Consider the following 21441-nt stretch of genomic DNA (forward strand, 5'->3'; position numbering starts at 1 on the left):
AAACATGGTTGGTTTCTGATTTTGTCCTTAGGAACATGTTTAATTTTATTGACTAAAACAGGTCAATTATTAGTCGAAGTATTACTTCATAAATGAAGCTTGTAGAGGAAATATTTCGTTTTTAGAGTACACTTTCAGAAAGCAGCCATTCCAGAAAGTGGTGAGTACACGTCCTTGGTGTCTCCAGCAAAACTGCACCTATGCCTAGACAGAAGGGCAATGGCAGGACCATGTCAGTAGGGGGCGCACTCACGTCTGGAGGGGGTCGAAGCCGTTTGCTGACAGCACACAGTCCACGGACACGGGCATCCTCGCACAGTGCTGACGCCTGGTCAGCACACACAGACTCGGAGCGCTACCGTCCCCAGCTTCTGTGACCTCCATCAGGAGCTTGAGGTTCACCACACTCTAGAGAGAGAGAGAGAGAGAGAGAGAGAGAGAGAGAGAGAGAGAGAGAGAGAGAGAGAGAGCACCACAGGCAGTCCTGTCAAACTCAATAACAAGAATGTGGCACGGTTCAAATACTGCTGTATTATAAGTCCAAGTACAAAGTACAGCTGGACTGCTGTGTTACAGGGAATGACGTGGTGTGCGACGGAGCGAATGGCACGGCTCTGTTTCACATGCTCAGAGATGCTGTACTCACAGCATCTTTTCTTTCTTTCTTTTTTGATGCCTTCTTACTCCCCCCATCCTCCACTCTATATAAAAAGAGGAAGGGGGGAAAATGAGGTCACTGGTAGCTCAGTGGTGAAGGTACTTGACTTGTTATCAGGAGGTTGCTGGTTCACCGCTGCCAAGTTGCGCCCCTTAACCCTCAATCGCTCAAGCTGTACTGTAATTTTTTTTTTTTACAGGTTTAACATACATACATACAACAACAATCAGTTGTTTCACATTTCACTCACGTTATATACTGGTGGATGTCCCTACACGGCGTCTCCTCGGTCAAATGCTCCACTGTCGACTGTAAGCCCTTGTTGGGCCATAGCAGTACAGGGCTGTTGCAGACGAGGAAAACTAGACTCTCGGATGATATTTTAGAGCGAAGGCCCTCAAAACATCTGGTGATGGCGCTTTGTCCCCGTTTTTCTAAACGACACGCAAGTAAAATCCTGAACCAGAACACATTTAAATTCTGTTTTATGATCACACGTCTCTGGGTATCGCATTCCTCTCCTAGTATGTTACTCAGGTCGTTTACAGTTCCAGTTTAACTGACAGCTGGTTTAAGACGACCTTACCGTTAGAGATGTCGAGTTGGCAGGAGAAGTCCAACATGCCTCTTACTCGAAAAATAACGGTGCTGTCGTCTGTCAGAAGCTAACATAAACAGACAATACGGTGACAAGGTATACGAGCCATTATGGCAGCCGGTTAGATCTCCGTAATTATCCTGCTTATAAATAATAAAAACATTATTAAATCTAACTAGCTACCAAGCGACCACTAAGCCATACCACACAGGTCATTGACTTTGGATTGTGCTTATGCTACAAAAGGACGAGCGATTTCAACACTTACCATTTTACCATTTACTAACTGGTATCAACGCACATCACCGAAAGGCAGCCATGGTGCATGACGTATCCATCATAACACTACCGGCTCCGTCCGTTCGCAACCGGAGGAATATACCACCACCTACTGAACTGGAGGTTTGTTACTACAAATAAAACCTAGAAATAAGTAAACGAATAAGCAAGTTGTTTTAAATATTAAAATATTTACTTTTATTTTTTTTTACAACTGGATCACAGAAACATATTTCAACTTTACACATTCAATGCACTCACACAGCGAACCTGAAGAATACTAATCACGGATCCCAAAGACAACTGGACAGTCAGTGATAAGAACTTTAAACGTATTCACTCATCACAGGAGGTTTAGGTGTGGGATATGTAGGTAAGCAGTCATTTTGGTGAGATTTCTGGGAAAGAGTTTTAATTTAAAAAAAAAATCATGAATGTTATAAATAAAGTATATATTACAACAGAGTATTGCACAATACATGGACATTATTCTTGAGTTTTCATGCAGTAATTTATTTTCTTACAAATGTAATGAACACTTCAACCTCCTATTCAGCTTTCTGGTTTGTGTGATGCCACAGAATGACTTCTTATGGAAAACACGCACACACGCACACGCGCCTTCTGCTCTAACAACTGCTCAGAGTTCTTGGTGAAGTGTGCCACTGAAACTCAGTGGTTTTGCATCCCTTTCTGTCTCTTCCTCCTTAAAGTGCTTCTCCGTCTGTTCCTCCATCAACTCTCCTGTAGAGCACAAAATAAAACGATCCATTCAAAAAACCCACAACAACCCGCTCAACAAAATCCACAACAATCCGCTCAACACACTGGTGGGTATTGCACAGGAAGGCGCTGCTGGAGATTCTGCACGCACAGAGCCGACCTCCAACCAATAAACCCTCCGGCAGTCGTGTGTTCAGAAACCGAGCGTGGAAGGCAGCCCAAAACGTACACGGCAACAGACACGCTCCAGCCCCACACCTACAGGGTGTTTCTAATGACGTGGGTGGTGTGCGTAGATTAAAATTAATGTTAAAATAGACTGTGAAGACTGTGCACAGGACTCGAATGCTACGAGCAGCCTTGCCTGTGGGATCCTCCCGCATAGCTGTCTGTAGGGCGATGCTGTAAGTGGCGTTTCCTGCACCGTCATGCACACTCATAATATCCTTCTCCTCGCATTCTTCCTGTGATACAGAGGGATTTCAATGACAAAATACAAAATATTCAAAATGCACTGCAACTGTTTGAAGTGGGGGTTTTTGCTTGGAAAATCCTGATATCTCCAGAGAAAAACCTGAGAGCAGCGTTTAAATTTTGTCTGGGGCCTTGATGCAGTCCTCAAAATGGACTTTGTTTAAATCTAACTCAATTCAGTTAAATTATCCATCCTCATTTTCAGAAATCAGATCTGAGGGTTTTTTTTTTTTTTTTTGGACAACCATGGATGGGAAAAGCTTTAGTCCACCAGTCCTTTACACAAAACAGACAAACTGACCCTTATAGCGTCAGATTAAACACACACACCAAAATAATCTTGCCATCTCCTTTGAAACTCGCTTGTTCAGCCCCTGGTTATGTTGACACTGGCCAGCTGCAGCTGAGCAGTCATGGCAATCTCCCCGTGCGGGCCATTGCTACCCTGCAAACTCAGAAATGGAGAAGCCCCCGTTTTCAGAATACTACTGGTCATGTACCGGTCACAAGTTCGGTTACACTACCACCCCTCGATAAACAAATCATTCTTCTCTCTACTGGTGCCTAAGTAGTGGGACTAATTTACTCTATCTGACTTCCAATGGTATTTGAAGACCCACACCTGCAAAGAGCACTTAAATGAACACTAATGTTTGCATTACCAATTAAGAAATGGAAAAAAGTACATTTTTATGCTTAGTATATGCATCTGCTTCCCCAATATTATATATATATATATATATATATATATATATATATATATATATATATATATATGAGTATTAAGCATAATTTCATATCAGACGCCAATATCAAAGCGCTTCTGTAAATCTCTCTAGAATAGCGCGGTTGCCAAATGTCGTAAAAGTACACGTAAACAATATTACGTTGGACCCCACATAATTACAAAGGTATAAGAAAATATTACAACGAAGAAAACCAAACAAGGACAAATGTCTTTTTAAGTGTACCTTCACGCAATTCGCTGCGGCTGTAAAGCAGGAAACCTTGTTCTCGTTCCATTTGAAGAGGCTAGGACCTGCCGTCTTAACCCCATCAATGAAATGACAACTGCAGATTCTTGAATTTTCGTTGGTACAATCCGGAGGTCGTCTGTAACATCGTTGAAATGGAAACTGAGAGACAGGCTACTAGCACGGGCAGTCCCGACTTTTAAAAAAACAAACAAAAAAAACATGCCATCATTTCTAAAATCTGTCCCAAACCACAGTAACTCCCTCTAGCATTTCATGTCATTGCATCCTAGGTAGCAACAGATGGCTATTGGTACTTGTTTAGCTGGCAAGCTAACTATAGCACAGCAGACTCGAAATCACTTCTTGATTAAACCAACCCTGATAGTTCTTCCCACTTCCTCCTTGCCTTGATGTCGTTAGGCAAACGGAAAAAACTGCACTGGCTTTTACTATAACTGTGATCGCACTCGGCTACAAAACATTGAACCATTTTCGGAAATTAGCTAGCTAATAATATTCATCTCCCTTAACCCCTTTTTAAGTTTACTAGCAATTCATAAACAAATCATTTGTAGATACAATACTGCCATCTACTGTTTAGGAGTGTGGGCTTCAACTGGAACGCACCTGAAGCCATAACATTTCACATTTCTCACCCTCATACATAAGTAAGGCTATAAAATCCTTATATGATTACATATATTCAAGATATAATTTCACGAATGTTCGTCATATATAAAACATTTCATTCACAGGTTTATGGCTCCTTTCTTACACCAACAATCATAACACCAGCTATGTCCCCCTTCGCACATATAACTTTGTATTTGACAGTTAGTTCTTATACTATATCAATATATTTGTAATATTAAGCATCTATGTTAAGACTTTTAGTATGATAAATTTTTGTATGAAACGTACACAACAGTTCTATAATTTTCAGATTTTGTCCATAGGGGCTGCTGTATTTATTTATTTTTTAATGTGAAAAGCATGGTTACTGTTTAATTCCATAAATCCCCTAAAATACATGTCATACGTGACATAACATTCTGCATGTGAAGACCAGATCTGGCCACATGACACAGTGTGCTGCATTTATTGGTTACATGAGTTAATTTGGTGTCTCTCAAACCCCCCCCCCCCCCAGGTGTCAGGTGAAGATCCGAAAATGAATGCCAACACACAGCATTAAGCTTTCCCCAAACTTACGGAAATAAATAAAACTGTTAGACCATTTTTTAATTTATTGTACCCCAACAATTCAGCAATCAGAACACAGTAAGGCACATACAATAGAATCAGGTCTTCCAAGTTAAATGTTGACAGTCTGATTCAGTGTTATTCTAGGAAATGGGCCCTTCTGATCGGAGCCCAATGTTTTGATTCTCTAGCACTCTTTCGCTCCTGCTGTTTTGAGCAGAAATGTAGTCTCTCTGTACTTCTGGTTCTCTAGTTTCAAAGTGTTCATTACACTCAAACCCAATGATGCTCCTCTTCTATGCCTCCTCAAAGAGCACCCTTATCTGCTCAGTCATCCCATCTCCTAATGATCAAAATAATAAAACATTTAAGAGATTTTCAGGGCTGTACACTAACATATTAATTTACTTTAATTCTAAGATATTACCTTTACTTTTGGTGGAAATATTAAGCTAACATTTACAGTGCTAACGCTCAGTAAATAACGTATGCTGTACAGCCGTTACAAGCTCAAACAAAAATGTATTTTTGACGTTTTTTGGCAACAGTACAGTTTTTCATGATCATTTTGGTCTTACCAAAACGTTTGCCCACTGTAGACCTCTGTGTAGGACTGTGATGTTCAGAGCTTCCTGGGCTTCTCCCTGCAACCAAAAGCTCCTTCCCTCCTGATTTCTTCTGCTCAGTCACTGGTTCCGGCACTGGAGTTCCCCGCACAGAGGTCGTGTCCCTCAGCTGTGACGCCACGCTGTCCACGAGGCTGATGTATTCCTGATGAAGCGTCCTGACTTCCTTTCGCAGCAGGTCCTTCTCCATCTGGAGGGCGATGAGGCAGCGCTCCAGTTCCTCTGCTCTGCCCTCGGCTCCTCCTCCTGCTCCAGGTTCTGCCTTCCTGAGCGCCAGCCGGCTCTGCTCCAGGCTCTCCCTCAGCGCCCTGTTCTCCCGCCGCAGCAGAGCCACGGTTTCCGGCTCCCCCCCAACGGGCCCCGTAACCCGCTCGCCGGGGCACCCGTCCTCCACGTTCAGTGGCCGCACCTTCCGGAGCTCTTTCATCGAGCGGGTCACGTCGGCCTGGAGCTGCACCACCTGCTTCGCAAGCTTCTGCTTCTCCAGGTCGGGTTCCTCGGCCTCGCCACTCTGCCGGCTATTCCCACACAGTTGCGCATGTTTGATCGCAATCTCGCTCTCTCTGAACAGCTGCCTGTTCCTCCTCTCCAGCGTCTTGTTGACGGTGGGGACATCACCGCAGCCTCTCGCAAGCCTCTTGATCTTGGCTTCAGGCTCCTTGCCTTTGCACTCCACCCTTCTCTGGCTGGCCTCCTCCTCCTCCAGCTTCTCCACATCCAGCCGGCCGCACCGGTCCAAGTGCCCTTTGTCCTGAGTCCTGAGGCCGAGGTCAGGACAAGAAAGCTTGTGGCGTTCTTTCAGTTGCCTATTCAGGTTTAAGTTGTCCTCCTCGAGAGACACCAGTGCATTCCTCAGTCGCTTCACAAGCTGGTCCAGTTCAGCAATTTTCTGAGATTTATGGTCCATAACATGTCCGGAGTCCTCTTCCGAAGCCATCTGTGAGGAGGCGTTATCCATGTTCACTCCACTAAGTAAACTCTTTTACTCCGTGTTGCCCTACTACCTTACTGCCAGATGACTGGTCTGCCCTGGCAGTAGATCTAGAATCAATTCAAAAGAGCACTGATGGTTTTCTTCTGTTCATTGGAGCAGTGACTACAGTTCTCTTACCTCTGATGTGTTTTAGCTTTTTCTTCTTCTTCTTTTTTACAAGAAATGGTTCAAATTTGTATTCACACCTTCTCAGTGTAACGTATAACCAATCAATTAGTATTTTACAAAATTGTAATTCTCAGCCTTTTCTGGGCGTGAAGCAGTCTTCAGTACTGGACAACTGGAGAACAAAAATTACATTACATCTTTTCAAACTTTTCCTTACCCACTCGGAGCTTCCATATCTAGTCACGTGAGCACATTTTTGCGCTTTCGTCAATTCAACACGTCTGAGCGCGATCATTTTCTAGTTATACAACTAAGCTAGCTACCTGCTAAATGTAACGAGGTCTAGAAAAGGCGGAACACGGATCGTGTTCCCCAAGACCGGGTTTTAAAGCTGTTAAATATGTTAGTTAGCTAATGCTAGCAGCTAAGGACACCGGTCCATGTCAGCTTCGCAAGATGTCAGCAAGCAAGGTAACGTTAGCTTGACAGCTACCTAGCTAGCAGCTAGCTAACATAGCTACATTAGCTGCAAACGATAAAGCATCTCACCTACCTACCGATGTATCTGGTAACTGGCGGGTATTCCTTCTTTCTTTTAGGATAAGACACTCGGTATGCAGCTGTTAACGAAATAAGCGGAACCACACCGCAGTCTTGGTCAGTCCATCAGTAGCTATGGTAACTCAGCTAACGACGTTGAAAAATGCTGCGGCACGAGAGCGCCAACAAAACAAAAACGCGCTTACCCTATAGGCCTACGGCAAACAATAATATTATTATTATTATTATTATTATTACTTTATCCAACTTATATTAACTTCCCTGGCTTATGTCTATAGGGTAGTCACAAAACTAAGTTTCCAAAAAGCACTCTCTTCATGGGGTAATTACACTTCAGTGAATCATACATGCTTTGGAATAGCTAGCAATAAAACTGAATGGAGCCTACAAGGACCTTGGTAGAAACCAGTGACCGCTAGTTTCATGCCTGGACTAATAGCTAATGGAGTTTGTTAAAGGGACTGCAGTATGGTACAGTAGTTAGGTTTGAAAGTTCAGTGCCAACAGGATTTATGAAAAGAGTGAGTCCATGCTTCACAAAATAATATGAATATGAAGGCAACAAGTCACTTAAGGAAAGATATAAGGAATTATAAAAAGGGAATCACAAGAAAAGAAGTGACTACATACCTCCATGTCATTGGTTTATCTGCTTCTGCACATAAAAGCAAAGAGTTCAAATTGTGTCCCATTTTGCAAACAAAATCAAGTAGGTTATAGAGGCAGGTTCTTGCAATGCCGTATGGACACTCTAGAAGGCGCCTATAAAATCACTCATTTCACCGACGGCAGAACTAAACGTAATCCAATTCAGACTAATAATTTTGCACATAACAGAACCGCCTCAGTTATGATTTCACCAAAAGACAGTTAGTGTCAATTTCCTTTTTAGAGCAACAAACGTTAGTATGCTAATTTCCAAGAATTTAAATAGGAAAAATAGGTGTTTGACAAAGTGATGTTTCACTGTTGTCTTTTGCTTGTTTTTGATCCACATTTGTCCACATCTGAAGGAGCATAACATAACATGACAAATTATTCAAAAGGCAAGTTCCTGTGTTCACACTAGTCACTGAAATGCAGTTGGAAGGTAATTGGTATAGACGTGGAAGGCAAAAAAAAAAAAAAACTAATCAAAAAATACATCACTACAGACAGCAGTTAGAATAAGGAGCACAAGACGGAACCGCTTTAGAAACTCTTTTATTCATGCTAAAGAGGGTGGACACAGTAATCAATGCAAAACACTGACCAATCACAGCACACATATCACTAGCTGTGACCAATCGCCATCTTCTCAAGTTAAAGGAATGGTTTGTTCCTAAATGCTAACAATGTTTGGAAGCTGATACAGTGTCTGCAAGTAGAATATTTTTTAACTAAATCATTCTTCTAAAACAGTGGGGGTGGGCTGGAGTGATCTTTTTCACTACACCTCCAGTGTCATGCAGGGAGATAAATAGAAATAGTGGACCAGTCCATGGACCACACAGACATGTCTTTTGAAATAAGTAGCCACAATTGCTTGTTGCTACATTATGTGCAAAAACAGAATACACAAACAGTTCAAACACACACACACAAAAAAAAAAAAAAAAAAGATCTGTTGCCGTTCAATACAATCAGTACATGCATGTGCATTTCTCATGAATAAACCATGGTGCTGGTTGTCTGTGTGTGTGTGTGTAAGTGTGCCTATGTGCATTTAAAGAATTAAGAGAACATAAAAGTGCAATCTTGTTGGATTCTGGTGTGTGTGTGTGTTCCCTACTCTGAAGTGATGGGGAGTCGCGATCGCACACGGGCATGATTTTCGCAGTACAGCTGGTCATCTACGAAATAGTAACCTTTCTGCTTCAGGTTCTCCTCGCAGTCCGAGCAGACGAAACAGCCAGGGTGCCGATACTTATCCCGCACCTTCACCACCGTCCCTCTGAGAGAGAGAGAGAGAGAGAGAGAGAGAGAGAGAGAGAGAGGTACAAAAAACAGATGTGTAGAAGAAACTACACAAACACAGTTCATTCCAAACAAATATCTAAATGGTTTGATTCAAAATAAAGATTAATTGTGAATGAATGTCTAAAGAGTTTAATTCAAAATAAAGTTGAATTTTCAATAAATATCTATTTATAGCCTAATTCAAAAGAGAGTTTACTTCTGAATGAATATCTAAATAAAGATTAATAGAAGGACCAATGATAAAGGGTGTGTAGGCGAGAGCAGGGTTTGCTTCGGATACCATGACATTGTGGACATGCTGATAAGGTCTTAGGCCTAACTATCATTTCAATAAGTCACCCAGTCATTTGTCTATTTATTTATCTGAAGAAATTATTGTACATTGTAAAAATCTAATTAAATCAAAGTTCTTTTAACCATATGGTTTATTTCCAAGTTAATGAACTTTTATGAATTTATTGGTTTTTTGTTAAACATAATTAAACACTGAATTATTACTTTAAAATGAGATGATTTCAGCAGGACTCACACTATGACTTCAGCAGTACTCACACTATGCCATTACCACACTTGTCACACATGGGCAGCTTGTGCAGATTGCCTGTAGGGGCTTGAGTCTTAGTGGTGGGGGCCTGTACTGTCCTCGTCACTATTGGACGTGTTCCTGTCCATCAGAGAGACTTCTGTTACTCCCACCAATCCAGTTGATTATAAGTGATTAATCGGGGGGGGGATTACCCTCAGTGATAATCTTGGTGTGCATGTGTGTGTATGTATGTATGTATGTATGTATATATGTATATATATATATATATATATATATATATGAGTGTAGGTGGGTGTCATACCTTCACTGTTAATATAGTCCTGAAGGGCTTTGAAGGATCCTGATTGGCGGGGCTCATGAGGCTCCTCCTCTTCCTGATCTCTCTGCAGCATGCGGTACACATCTGACTCCTCTATAGAGGTCAGAGTCCTAGGACTACACACACATACACACAAGCATACAAGTGCCATCATCGTCAATATAGGTACACATCTTTCTCCTCTGTTGATGTCAGAGTCCTAGGATTACACACACACACACACAAACACACAAACATGCCAACATAATCAATATAGGTACACATCTGACTCCCCTATAGAGGTCAGAGTTCGAGGGCCCCACACACACACACACACACACACACAAACAAATATACAAATACAGACATGCCATAATCAACAATATAGGTACACATCTGACTCCCCTATAGAGATCAGAGTCTTAGGGCTATCATCATCATCATCTTCGGTACATATCTGGGTCTTCTATTCAGGTCAGAGCCATAGGACTAAACATACAGATACACACACATGCCATCACAGGTACATACACCCCCCCCCCCCATCATAAATCATCATCATCATCAACGACAACAGTATTGTCATCAGCATCAAAAGTACACGACTCTTCTGTATATGCCAGTCTTAGAACTAAACACACACACACACACACACACACACACACACACACATAAGCAAGACTCAAAATGTTTATATGTGAAGAGATATACTAGCTACTGCACATCACATTTTAGTGCCTTTATTTTGAATTATGCATGTTAAATTCTAAGTAGTTTCATATGTAGTTTGTTATATGTAGAAATATGTTGTAAACTGTCCCAATTCCTAAAAGCATTATACTGTTCTAGCATTTCATGATGGTCTTTGTGTTGCATTTGTGCTGCACCCCAGCCCTGATTGGCTCATGTGCAAGCTGATTGCAGCGCTCATTGGAACATGTGCAAGATGACTGCAGCCCTGATTGGCTCATGTGCAAGCTGATTGCAGCGCTCATTGGAACATGTGCAAGATGACTGCAGCCCTGATTGGCTCATGTGCAAACTGATTGCAGCTCAGTCCCCCCTCAAAAAACAACACTGTTCTGTAATAGAATGGGAGCCTTCTTAATACATCGGTTATAAAGGTCTGGAGAGACGATTCGGGAGTCATTTTAAATGAGGCACACACAAGGAGGCCTTAGAAGGGTCCTTCCACTCTCACCTCTCTGGCTTGTTTTGCATCAGGCCCCTGAGCTGTCCGTGTAAGGCATCCTGAATGTTGCCTGAAGAGTAAAGGCCAATGGGGGAGTTGTAGGCGGAGCTGACCACCTGCCGCTTGTCGTCAAGGTTGGCTGCCGCCACAAAGGGGGTGGGCCTCCGGTTGTGGCCTGTGCCTATTGGTCTGTACTCCTGCCATTCAAAATCACATTCACATTTGTCACATAACAGGCAGTGGGATTTGCTGACGCTGGGCGATGTGTGACTTGTACCTGTGTGTGACTTGTACCTGTCTCTCAGACTCCAGGTTGATTCTGAAAGGGTGCGCTCTGCCGTCTTCTCTTACCTGAGGGGACCACAGCCTGACTTCTGGCCTGTCTCACACACAGGGGGATTGTTAACTTCAAGCAGTGTGCTGAACTGATTCACTAATTCACTGATTCATCTGTTACCTAATGCTGTTTCTGCACTGCAAAGGCTACATGGTTGTAGGTCTGTAGCAGTGTCGATTTTTGTTGTTGGCAGTACCTGCGTGTGTGTTTTTGTGTATTTGTGTGTGTGTGTGTTGTCCTATGAACCCCTAACCTCTCAATGGTTAAGGTCAGCTGTCGCATTGCCGCTTCCTTGATGCGATTCTGAGCCTCGCAGTGCATCATGTTGTCGGCGGCGACGCCGTCTATGGCCAGAATGATGTCACCTGGGGACAGGTCAGCCACTGACGCCTTGCTGCCTGGGGATATCTGACAGATAAACACATTCAAAATCTTCAAACAACAGAAACAACAACAATGGCTTCACATATGGACAACACATGGGTCAAAAACAGAAACAGAAACAGAAATCAGAAACATGGCGCAGTCTGATGGCGGAGCAAGCCAGCTCTGGACACAACTTAAGGTGGATCGCCACTTTTGGTTTGGCTAAAGACCACCTTAAAAGCTGTTTGGGTGTTAGATAATTCTTGATTTTCCTACCGATTTATTTCTTTATTTACACTTGTAAATGGAAATGGATGTTTGAGTGTGTGGGAGAGAAAGAGAGAGAGAAAAAGACTGAGAGAGAGACTGAGAGTGTGCCCTCCCCCTTACTGTTATGTGCACATTTGTGTGCTGTTTTTCTCTGTAAACAGAATAACAATCTCCAGACGAACTCTGACAGACTGTCAGAGGCGTGGCCTCTCGGTCTGCATCGCCTGTGGGTCATGTGTGCCCGCGCACGACGGGGTCATGTGCAGGATAGGCACATTGAAGGTGTCCAGGCCACTGCTCGTTTTGGTGCTTCCTGAACACACCTGATTTACTCATAGATGGAAGAGACGGAGGATTCAATCACTAAATCACGCGTTGCTCAGTCCCCTGAGGACTCTGATGTTATCTACACGGAGGCTTTAAAAGTCATCCTTCCTTGAGGGTGGGGGTGTGAATGCATCATCTCGGCCCCTGGGTTCGACGCCCACCCCTCGCTGCCGCAGAACAGAGGCTGCAATCATGACCTGAACCCGATCGCAGATGACGTGGTGTGTCACGAGAAGGGTCAGGCAGGGGAGGTGACCTCGTTATGAAAGCGAGGGGGAGTGGTTCCATTCCTTTCTTCTCGTCTCTCATCCCCCATCCCAGCTGGGTTTCCTCAAGGGGCGGGGGGGGGGGGGGGGTGTGCGTTAAAGAGCACAAGGACCTTGTGTGAACTCGAAGGAACGATCGAAGCTCTCGCAGGCAGCCGTTCCGTGAATAGCCCCGGTTCAGGGGCCTCACGCGACCGAGACGTGACATGCAATGGAAAGAACACGACTCCCACTGTAACCCCTGTAGTGGACGTGTTTCTGCTTCAGGCATGCCGCGGTCATACACACCGCGTTGGCTCAGCAGGATTTCAGAAACACACTGAAAGTGCGTTTATAAATGGAGTTATAAATGGAGTTAGACATGTTTTAGCTTCCAGATTTCGAATTCTCAGTGGGACAGAATTCACAGATGGAAGCCAGAACTCTAGACCTCACGCCCGCCATCATGTTTGTGTTGTCATGTGTGCACTTCTACACCGACAAGGTCACTTTGAGAGTGAAACCATGCAGAAACAAAACTGAACTATCGCTAGCTGCATTTGATATGCCGTGTGGTTACTGGTCTTACTGGTTTATGTGTGGCCTTTTGTTTAATTAGCAGGCGCCACTCTTCTGCTAGATTAAGCGTGACACAGCCAATCTTAGTTTTGGGTCTTAAAGCATCTCAGAGTACTTTGAGTCCTTCCTATCTAGTTTCTTGTTCTATAAGCAATCCTGCGTAAAATATGCAGTGCAGTCAATAAAAGGACTGAGATAGTACAAAAGCAAAAGAGAGAGAGAGAGAGAGAGAGAGAGAGAGAGAGAGATAGGTGGGGGGCTTTTGACCAAAAATGGCTGCGTGCTGGAGCCGGAAGCGGTTCAGAGTCGCGCTGAAGCGCGTGGGTAGAAGGCGCCGCGAGCCAAACCTCATTAGAGCTGCGCGACTCTCCAGAACGGCAGCTGTAAACGCTCACGCGGACAGACTAGCATCGTCTTGTCAAACCGTATGCGAATACCGAGCTGTCGGTTAGTCACGTAAACATGGACTTAAGATCGAAAGGGCGAGGTCGTTGTTGTAAATATCAAAGTCCCCCCCCCACAGTGTGGTACTTGTGATTAATGCATTGGTTTGCTCATTTTCCGGATGGTTTCACAGACTCGTGCAGAGACAGCTCGCGTCAAAACACTGAATGACGTGTTCCTTTCACCTGACGTGAGCGCGAATCCATTTAAAACATCTATCCATCCTTTCTCTATGCACTCGTCCATCTGTCCATCCATTTCTGTCGTTTGCTTAAAGTAAGCAGTCATCCACCGACAACAGGTGCAAGTGCTCCGATGCTGCCTTTCTTATGATTCACTCGCAGTGCTTTTAGAAACACACACACACGCGCAAACTAAATTTAGTGTGGCTTAGGTTTTACTTTATCCTACTAAGAACTCTATCCTACATGACGGCTCATGCATCACTCTTTATCTGTGCTAGTAGGAGCGGAGCATGCGAGTATGCTTTCAAAGTGAGCATTCCGGGACGGCGCTCACTTATTATTGGACACCACCCAGGGTCGGCGAGCGCCCTCTCGCCTTAACAGAGATTATTATTTCAGCTGTCGCCGTCGCAAGCTTCGCAGTAATGAATGTTTTTTTTTTTTGCGTGCAAGTGCGTCTGGTGTAGGTTGCTATATATGTGAATCAGATATTAACGGACATGTAAGCAGGTGGGCGAGGTTTTAGAATATATGCGCGTGCATGCACGCAAAATCCAAATATTTTAAGTGATCACAGCTAAAATATAATTCTTATTTAACCCAATATCCATCATTCACCCCCCCCCCCCCCCCCAACACGCCCCCCCCCCCCCCCCCAACACTCACCTTGGCAATAGTTAGAGGCTGGTTAAAGTCCTTTCCTCCGATAAGACGAAAGCCCCACGGGGCCGGTCCATCCAACACAACACAGTGTGGCATATCCTCTGTGAGTATCTGTATGAGTCCCTCTCAGAAAACAATTCTCTGTGTGTGTGTGTGTGTGTGTGAGAGTATAGAACCTCCCCAGTGGAATGGTGGAGTGTACTGCGTTTTGTCCCTTTAAAGTAGACGAGAGAGCACACCTCCCAGGATAGAGTACCCAGGGACATCGTAGCTTTAAAACTTTATCTCTCTCTATCTCTCTCTCCCCCATCCCTCTTTCTATCACTTTACCTCTTTAGTCAATCACTCTCTAGCCTTCTTCTCCACTTCTATGCTTGAAAACCTAACAAACACTAATAAGCACAACACCGTGCCCGCTGTTCTGGGACCAGTTCTATCCTTCTTACACATGACAACAAACAGTAAGCGACTAAGGATCAACGATGCAACTGCAAATACAACTTGCAGCAAACAAGAACCGTGACAAACATCGATATAAGACGTATTTGGCACAAACTCACGATGTGTGACGCAAGACTTTCACAAAACAGCTTTACCCCCGAGATGGACTTTGAGCGTAAATACATCACTGTGGGGGATTTTCACTCTTTAGTTACACGGGCCAGTGCAGGAGGTTAAGTGTCTTAGACAGAAACATTCCCACAGAAGCCCCGTTCCCGGGCGCCCTTGCCCGCCGCGGGGCAGGCCGGGGTGCCTGTGGGAACCTGGAGGGTGCAGCGCTGCTCTGCCTGTCCTTATTTGGTGAGACACGCAGACGCAGCTGCGGAGCGGCTCACGCACGCATTCTTCGGCTCTCCCTCTCTCTTTTCTTCCCTCCCTCATTTCTTTCTTTCTTTCTTTCTTTTCTTTCTCTCTCTCTCTCTCTCTCCTTTCTTTAACGACCTGTAACTCTCTTCCTTTCCCCTCAGTGCCCTAAGATGATCTATCGCCTTCTCCCGGTCCCTCCCTCTTCACCTCCGTAACTTTTCTCCCTCCCTCTGCCCAGAATGTTCCGTCGGGCGGAGGTTTGTCTTTCCTCGTCTCCGTCTGCCCTCTCACGTAAACCGAGTGTTTCTCTCACAGACAAACACACTTTTTTTGTCCTGACCTGTTCTGAGACGGCACTAAGGGGGAAAAAAAATCGAAGAATAAAACGTTATGACCCAAACCTCTGCTTCCAAGTGTCTGTAGAGTAGCAATGTAAACTTGGAAAGGCAAGTTAATTAGTCAAATTCCAGCCTGCTGGATTGGTTTGTTTCCTCAAGGCCTTTGGGCACCGGCCAATCACAAGCGTCATTACTGGAATTTGGAGCCCTTCAGAAATATCTAAATGGCTTTGGCAGTGTCCGAATGCGATTGTTTTCAGAGTTTCACTGGCACCTTCTTCTAGTTGTTTCTCTATTTCTCTCACACACACTGAAAACAGTACAAATACGTAGGTGAAGCAGTATAAAGTGGCTGTGAACGGGATCAGTGTAAAAGCGCCGTCACACGCCATTACGTGAAGGCAGGTCGTAAATTTAGAAGATTATAGCCAAGCATATTTGGGACCTAAGCACAAATTTGGACAAGGTTCCCTGAAGCCAGGGCTACTCCAGTTCTGGAGAGCTGTCGGCTTCACAACAAACACTTAAAGCCTGAGCAGCGAGAAGAAATTTATTACATACCGAACTGATAGAGACAGAGAGAGAGAGAGAGAGAGAGAGAGAGAGAGAGAGAGAGTGTTTGTGTGTGTGAGAGAGAGAGGGGTTTCACTTCTGCCCTTTAAAGGGACACATAGAAGCACGAATGCGTGTCTGTTAATTCTAAAGTTATTAAGTATACACAGGGAAGTGAAACGATCTCGTAACTCAAGCCGCCCGGTGGCTAAAAAAAACAGTACGCTGCTGAATGTTTGCGTAGCGTTTTGTTTTGGTTGTGTGTGTGTGTGTGTGTTTGGAGGGAATACAGGAGAGGCCACGATAATGAAATGAAATGAAACTCAAAGCGATGAGTGCAAAGACGGACTTTATAAAGCAGGTGGAGCTCATCAGCACAATGTAATATGTCAATAAAAACAAACAAGCAAGCAAGCAAACAGAATGGTGCAGTCTATGAAAGCAAACAAATCAAAGAGTGCAGAAAACTTGCAGCATTTCTAATTTAAGGTGCTTTAAAGATTGGTAACTTTTCGGGTCCACACACACACACAAAGCAGAGGAAAACAAAACAATACATTAATTTAATACAGTGAACCTACTCTTCATGTCATGTGCAGAAAATCCTCTGAACACTGAATAATGTTCCTTTTTAATATCAGAGCCCTTTGAAAACTAAACTTGACCTTTCTGATAAAAGTTAAACAATGATAAATGCACACATTATAAAACACCAGTTATCAGACTGCAAACCACTCTGACATCCTTTTTTTCCCCCTCACAAACTGAATTTTGTGATAACTTCGCCACACGCTGGAACAGCGGTGCACGAAATAAAAGAATGACAGAGAGAACCTGGAAAAAGGGAACACTTTTCTTCCATCGAAATGCTTTTTTTCCACCCCCCCCCAACTTTCTCTAGCAGTAGAGAAAGTTACCACTACCTTCAGACGTTTTCATATTTATAACCAGCTACCAGCCCACTTGACTGACAATCACTAAAACCCAAGATATTCATAACATTCTCTTGTATATACAGGAAAGTATGTCCTTTAGTGTCATATCAGAAAATTACCCCAAAACGCATAGCGTAATTCAGAAAGCCAACGTATTTTGTGCGCTCCAATACATACTTAATGATTGTTCAAGGAATTTCTATGCGGCGAACGTTGTTTTGGTTGACGCCGTCGTACCCATATTCTGAAGCACTGCAAATACACGGACATCGTTGTTCCTGTTGGGGCCAGTTAAGGACACTGTGTCTGTGTGTTTTAACGTAGAAGGAATTCATATCTGAGTTGCACGTGTCTCATTATGGCTTTGACGCTAATCGTATTATTTCGCTTAAAACCCAACTATCTCCACGTGCGCTCTGAACGCTCCTACGCGACGTGGTCTCACACACACACACACACACACACACCCACCCTCTTTTTTGAAACCTTGTCCTGATCAGACAATTTTCCACCTCGTATGCCCATATCTTCTGAAGGAAAATATTGCTTATTGGAAAATATCACCACTAATAAATAATGTGTAATAATGAGAACAGAGCGTGTACCACAAAGTTAATTTCTGCTGCAGGAAGGAAGCCGCACCTTCAGATGAACCCAAATTTCTGTTTTATCAAATAAAAAAACAAGTTCATTGGAGGAGTCTGTGTAAAGATGACTAGTGCTAAAACATGTTTTTGCGTGAGAATACAAATGCACACACGCATAAGAAAGCACACAGAAATTCACGCACGCACGCGCACACACACGGTTGAGGTTCCACATTGGCCCTGTAAGGAAAGGCTTCAGGGTAGCCATGGTTGTGCTGAGATCGTCGTTAAAGTGGCTTAACGTAGTTTCCTGGGAAGGTTCCAAACTGCTTGCTCCTCCGAGACGTCCCTACAGAATCGGAGAAGGAGACGGAACAGAATAATAAGAAGAAGGAAGTGAAAGGATCAAGATGGAATTAAGAACAGGGGGAGAAGACAGGAAACATGAAGTCAGAATTAACTTGTGGAAAAATGTGCTGGGAAAACAAATGAAATCCATCTTACACCTAAACTAAACTTACTACCTCTGCTAATTGGCTCTTACTGCACATAATATCCAGCCACACCAGCACAGAGCGACAATTACCCTGCCAGGTGGAACGCTGAGAATTCCGCTGTTCCGTGCTGGCAACAGACCTGAACTGCGCTTGATTTTATCATGGCTGTTCCTGGCTTAGTTCTGGCCCTCAGGAGGTTCGACCATAATTGAGGCAGTTAACACCATTCTGTGGCGAGGAGTGGGGCACAGTAAGCAGATGTAACTGCTTAGACCCGACTTGCTGGCCGCAGCCGTGAACACCGCCAGCCCCTGTGGCTGGTTCTAAGCGGCTACGAGCGGTTGGGAGTGGGTCTGCCTTCCTGCCATGTTTGATAGCAGTGCTAAACATTGGGATTTGATCCAGGTGTGTTAGCACGGCACTGGGACGGTAATGGCACAGTAATATACCAAAGGGACGGTAACAGTAACGGTAACAGTAACATTAATAGTGGTAACAGTAATGTTAACATTAACGGTAATGGTAACGGTAATGCTAACAGTAATAATGGTAACGGGGAAGCAGCTGTATAGCAGTACCAACGGGGTTTTCAGATTCACAATCAGGGACACTTTTGTTCTGTTCCAGCTCCAAACCTGCTTCTGCCAGGTAACCGAACACAAACTACACATCAACCCAGCGAGGAGGACAGTGCTACAGTGACTCTTCTCACATGCTCACACACAATTCCGATATAGTAACACCATCCCTATACAACAGCTTTGAGATGTGTGAACGTGACATGACATGCAGACTGGCTGGAGTTCAGCCAGGTCCTGGACTTCACAAAAAAAAAAAATAAAAAAATCACAGCGTAGCAAAGCCTCCAAGATGGTAACCAATTTATGCTGAATTACCATCTCCTCTGAATATGGCGCATGCAGGTCACGTGCGTGTTACGCGGTGCGGTTCACGCACCTACGAACCAGCCGTCGTCACACTTCTCCACCACGTCCACCATGTCGCCGGCCCGAAGCTCCAACTCATCCTCGTTGCGCGGCCGGTAGTCGTACACGGCCTGGAACCTGGCCAGGTGAGCGAGAGGGCTTTAAAGTGGCGGTATTAGCCATATACACTCTTCTGTTCTTAAAAAAAATATACAGCCCCAGTACCGAAATAGTTGGGACAAACTAAAAATGCAAATAAACAGGGAAAAGCAGTAATTTGTAGTTTTACTTTGACTTACTTTAGGAAGATAAAGGCAGGATATTTCATGCTTTAACTAAACGGCTTCAGTATTTTTTTAAAGGTAAAGGTTTATGCTAAAACTGACACCTGCAACACTTTTGAAAAAAGGTGAGAAAAAAAATAAACATTTGATAGGTTGCAATGATGTACAGACGAGATGTGAACCAGGAAGTGTTAACCGCATGATGTGAACAAGCTGATTGATGTGAAACAGGAGATGTGAAGATTCAAGAATCTGGTCAAATCTCAGTGCGTGAAGAGCAGGGCTGTGAACCAATAATGTGGCGGACATCACATCCCTCAGAAGTCCTACAAGGGACCGTGCATTGATGCAGGATATCACGGCATGGGCTCGGCAATATTCCATTAAACCTTTGTCCATCAACACCATTCACTGCTGTGAGCTCTGGCTTTAATGCTCAGAGAAGAAACTGTACATCACCACTGTGCGGAAGGGTCAGCGACGCCTCAGGACACCGTCTTGTCCGAGACGGACGGTAGCGCCGCGGGAGAGCGTTTCGCGGCCCCACGAGTTCAGTTTTAAAAAAGCTGTCATGTTCTTCAGGCAGAAGAGGACTAGACAGTTCAAATCACGGCAGGCGTAAAGGCCGGCGTGTGTGAATACCTGCCTGTTGGTAGTGGTAGTGAAGGCCCGCGAAACTGCATGGCCAACGATATTCGTGCTGGAAAATTCCACCCACTAAACTTAATGAACGGCTGTCTTCAATACCCAAACACATAATATGTGTATTATCGAAAGAAAAGGTGTTCCACAATGGTAAACGCGATTGTTCCAGTGTTTTGGAATGTGTTGTGGTCATCAGATTTGAAATGTTCATATCATACATATTCATATATTTAAAATTTCCATATATTTGCATTTCAAAAATCTAATTATATTCATAAAGTAAAATATTATACAATATGTTGTTATGGTGGGTTTTTTTTCTCTCTCCAACACCTTGGCCACAACCCACCCCTTTGAGGGACATAGTTGAACACACTCACACCCACTGGGTTATAAACTGTGTTACAGATATGAAATTATATATCTGTAAGGTATTTGGGTGTATAAGTGTTAAATGTATTGCACCCAAGGGTAGGTGTTTGCGATGGTGTTTTAGGTATAGTACAGGGTGAACAGTAGTTACAGGTCACTCTTTGTTTTAAATTGCATTTTCTATACTGTCCCAACTTTATCAGAACTGGGATTATATTTACGCTCCTGCAATATTGATAAAATCCACCTGGAGCTCTACGCAGCACATTGTCATGACATGGCCAACATGCTGGAATGTGTCATCGACGGTACAGCATAAGACGACGTCACTTACGGCTCTCCAGATCCATGGGAGGAATCCTGCATCATCCTCTGGGAGAGAAAACGGAGAGAGGAAGTGAGAGAGGGAGAGAGAAAGAGCATCAGTATTTCGTAGCTCCATCGTGTAGACGGTCCGTGCCTGTAACAGATCCATCACTCCGAACGCAAGAACAGAGGCATTGGTTTTGTGCAAATTCAATTTTATAAGTAGCACCAAAGCAACAAGCTTGTATTTCCTGGGACACCGTAGCGTGTTACACATGCACAGGTAGAAAGGGGATCTGCGAGTGTATGTGTGTGTGTGTGTGTGTGTGTGTGTGTGTGTGTGTGTGTGTGTGGGGGGGGGGCTCCATTTCCCAGCCTGCACGGCTGCAAGCGTCACTGCACACTCCGTCCTACCCTGCGTGCCCTGCTGGCGGAAAACGCGGGGGATGCGCAGCGCCTCCTGGTGGTGACGGGGCTACGTGGCGGCTTGCCTTCCACCATCGCCTCCTGCTTAGAAACGCTCTGCAAGAGTCACAGCCGGGGGGCGGCGGGCGTAAGAAGCTGCGTCTCGCCCCACGT

The 21441-nt window shown here is 44.2% G+C and overlaps 4 protein-coding genes across 5 annotated transcripts in view; all 4 read right to left on the reverse strand.

Annotated features, from left to right (window-relative positions):
• The window catches only part of ufsp2 (ufm1-specific peptidase 2), a 23867-nt gene extending 22250 nt beyond the window's left edge, over window positions 1-1617 (reverse strand). The window contains exons 1-5 of the mRNA XM_035530208.1: window positions 1525-1617; window positions 1245-1323; window positions 909-1092; window positions 647-701; window positions 254-408 (exon numbers count right to left, since the gene is read on the reverse strand). Coding sequence (XP_035386101.1) covers window positions 254-408; window positions 647-701; window positions 909-1092; window positions 1245-1323; window positions 1525-1527 — 476 coding nt within the window. The 5' untranslated portion in view covers window positions 1528-1617. The remainder of the gene's footprint in view (window positions 1-253; window positions 409-646; window positions 702-908; window positions 1093-1244; window positions 1324-1524) is intronic.
• Window positions 1618-4953: 3336 nt separating this feature from the next.
• Window positions 4954-7301, reverse strand: si:dkey-256e7.8 (myosin-14). The gene is made up of 3 exons (XM_027031407.2): window positions 7198-7301; window positions 5491-6812; window positions 4954-5255 (listed from the first exon to the last, which is right to left on the reverse strand). Exons 2-3 carry the CDS (start codon window positions 6494-6496, stop codon window positions 5209-5211), a joined length of 1053 nt encoding a protein of 350 aa, XP_026887208.2. The 5' UTR covers window positions 6497-6812; window positions 7198-7301; the 3' UTR covers window positions 4954-5208.
• A 1086-nt stretch (window positions 7302-8387) lies between these two features.
• Window positions 8388-15273, reverse strand: pdlim3a (PDZ and LIM domain 3a). 2 transcript variants are annotated; one of them, XM_027031409.2, is made up of 7 exons: window positions 14617-15260; window positions 11788-11942; window positions 11492-11576; window positions 11207-11394; window positions 10009-10142; window positions 9713-9824; window positions 8388-9134 (listed from the first exon to the last, which is right to left on the reverse strand). In XM_027031409.2, the coding sequence occupies exons 1-7, from the start codon at window positions 14707-14709 to the stop codon at window positions 8969-8971; spliced, it is 933 nt and encodes a 310-aa protein (XP_026887210.1). In that variant the 5' UTR covers window positions 14710-15260; the 3' UTR covers window positions 8388-8968. The 2 variants fall into 2 exon arrangements, with proteins under 2 accessions (XP_026887210.1, XP_026887211.1); XM_027031410.2 differs by having other exon boundaries at window positions 9047-9134; window positions 9690-9824; window positions 14617-15273.
• A 2570-nt stretch (window positions 15274-17843) lies between these two features.
• sorbs2a (sorbin and SH3 domain containing 2a) overlaps window positions 17844-21441 on the reverse strand; it is a 29070-nt gene continuing 25472 nt past the window's right edge. The window contains exons 22-24 of the mRNA XM_035530037.1: window positions 20891-20928; window positions 19287-19393; window positions 17844-18181 (exon numbers count right to left, since the gene is read on the reverse strand). Coding sequence (XP_035385930.1) covers window positions 18120-18181; window positions 19287-19393; window positions 20891-20928 — 207 coding nt within the window. The 3' untranslated portion in view covers window positions 17844-18119. The remainder of the gene's footprint in view (window positions 18182-19286; window positions 19394-20890; window positions 20929-21441) is intronic.

The sequence above is a fragment of the Electrophorus electricus genome, chromosome 9 (genome assembly GCF_013358815.1).
Source record: "Electrophorus electricus isolate fEleEle1 chromosome 9, fEleEle1.pri, whole genome shotgun sequence".
NCBI lineage: Eukaryota > Metazoa > Chordata > Actinopteri > Gymnotiformes > Gymnotidae > Electrophorus > Electrophorus electricus.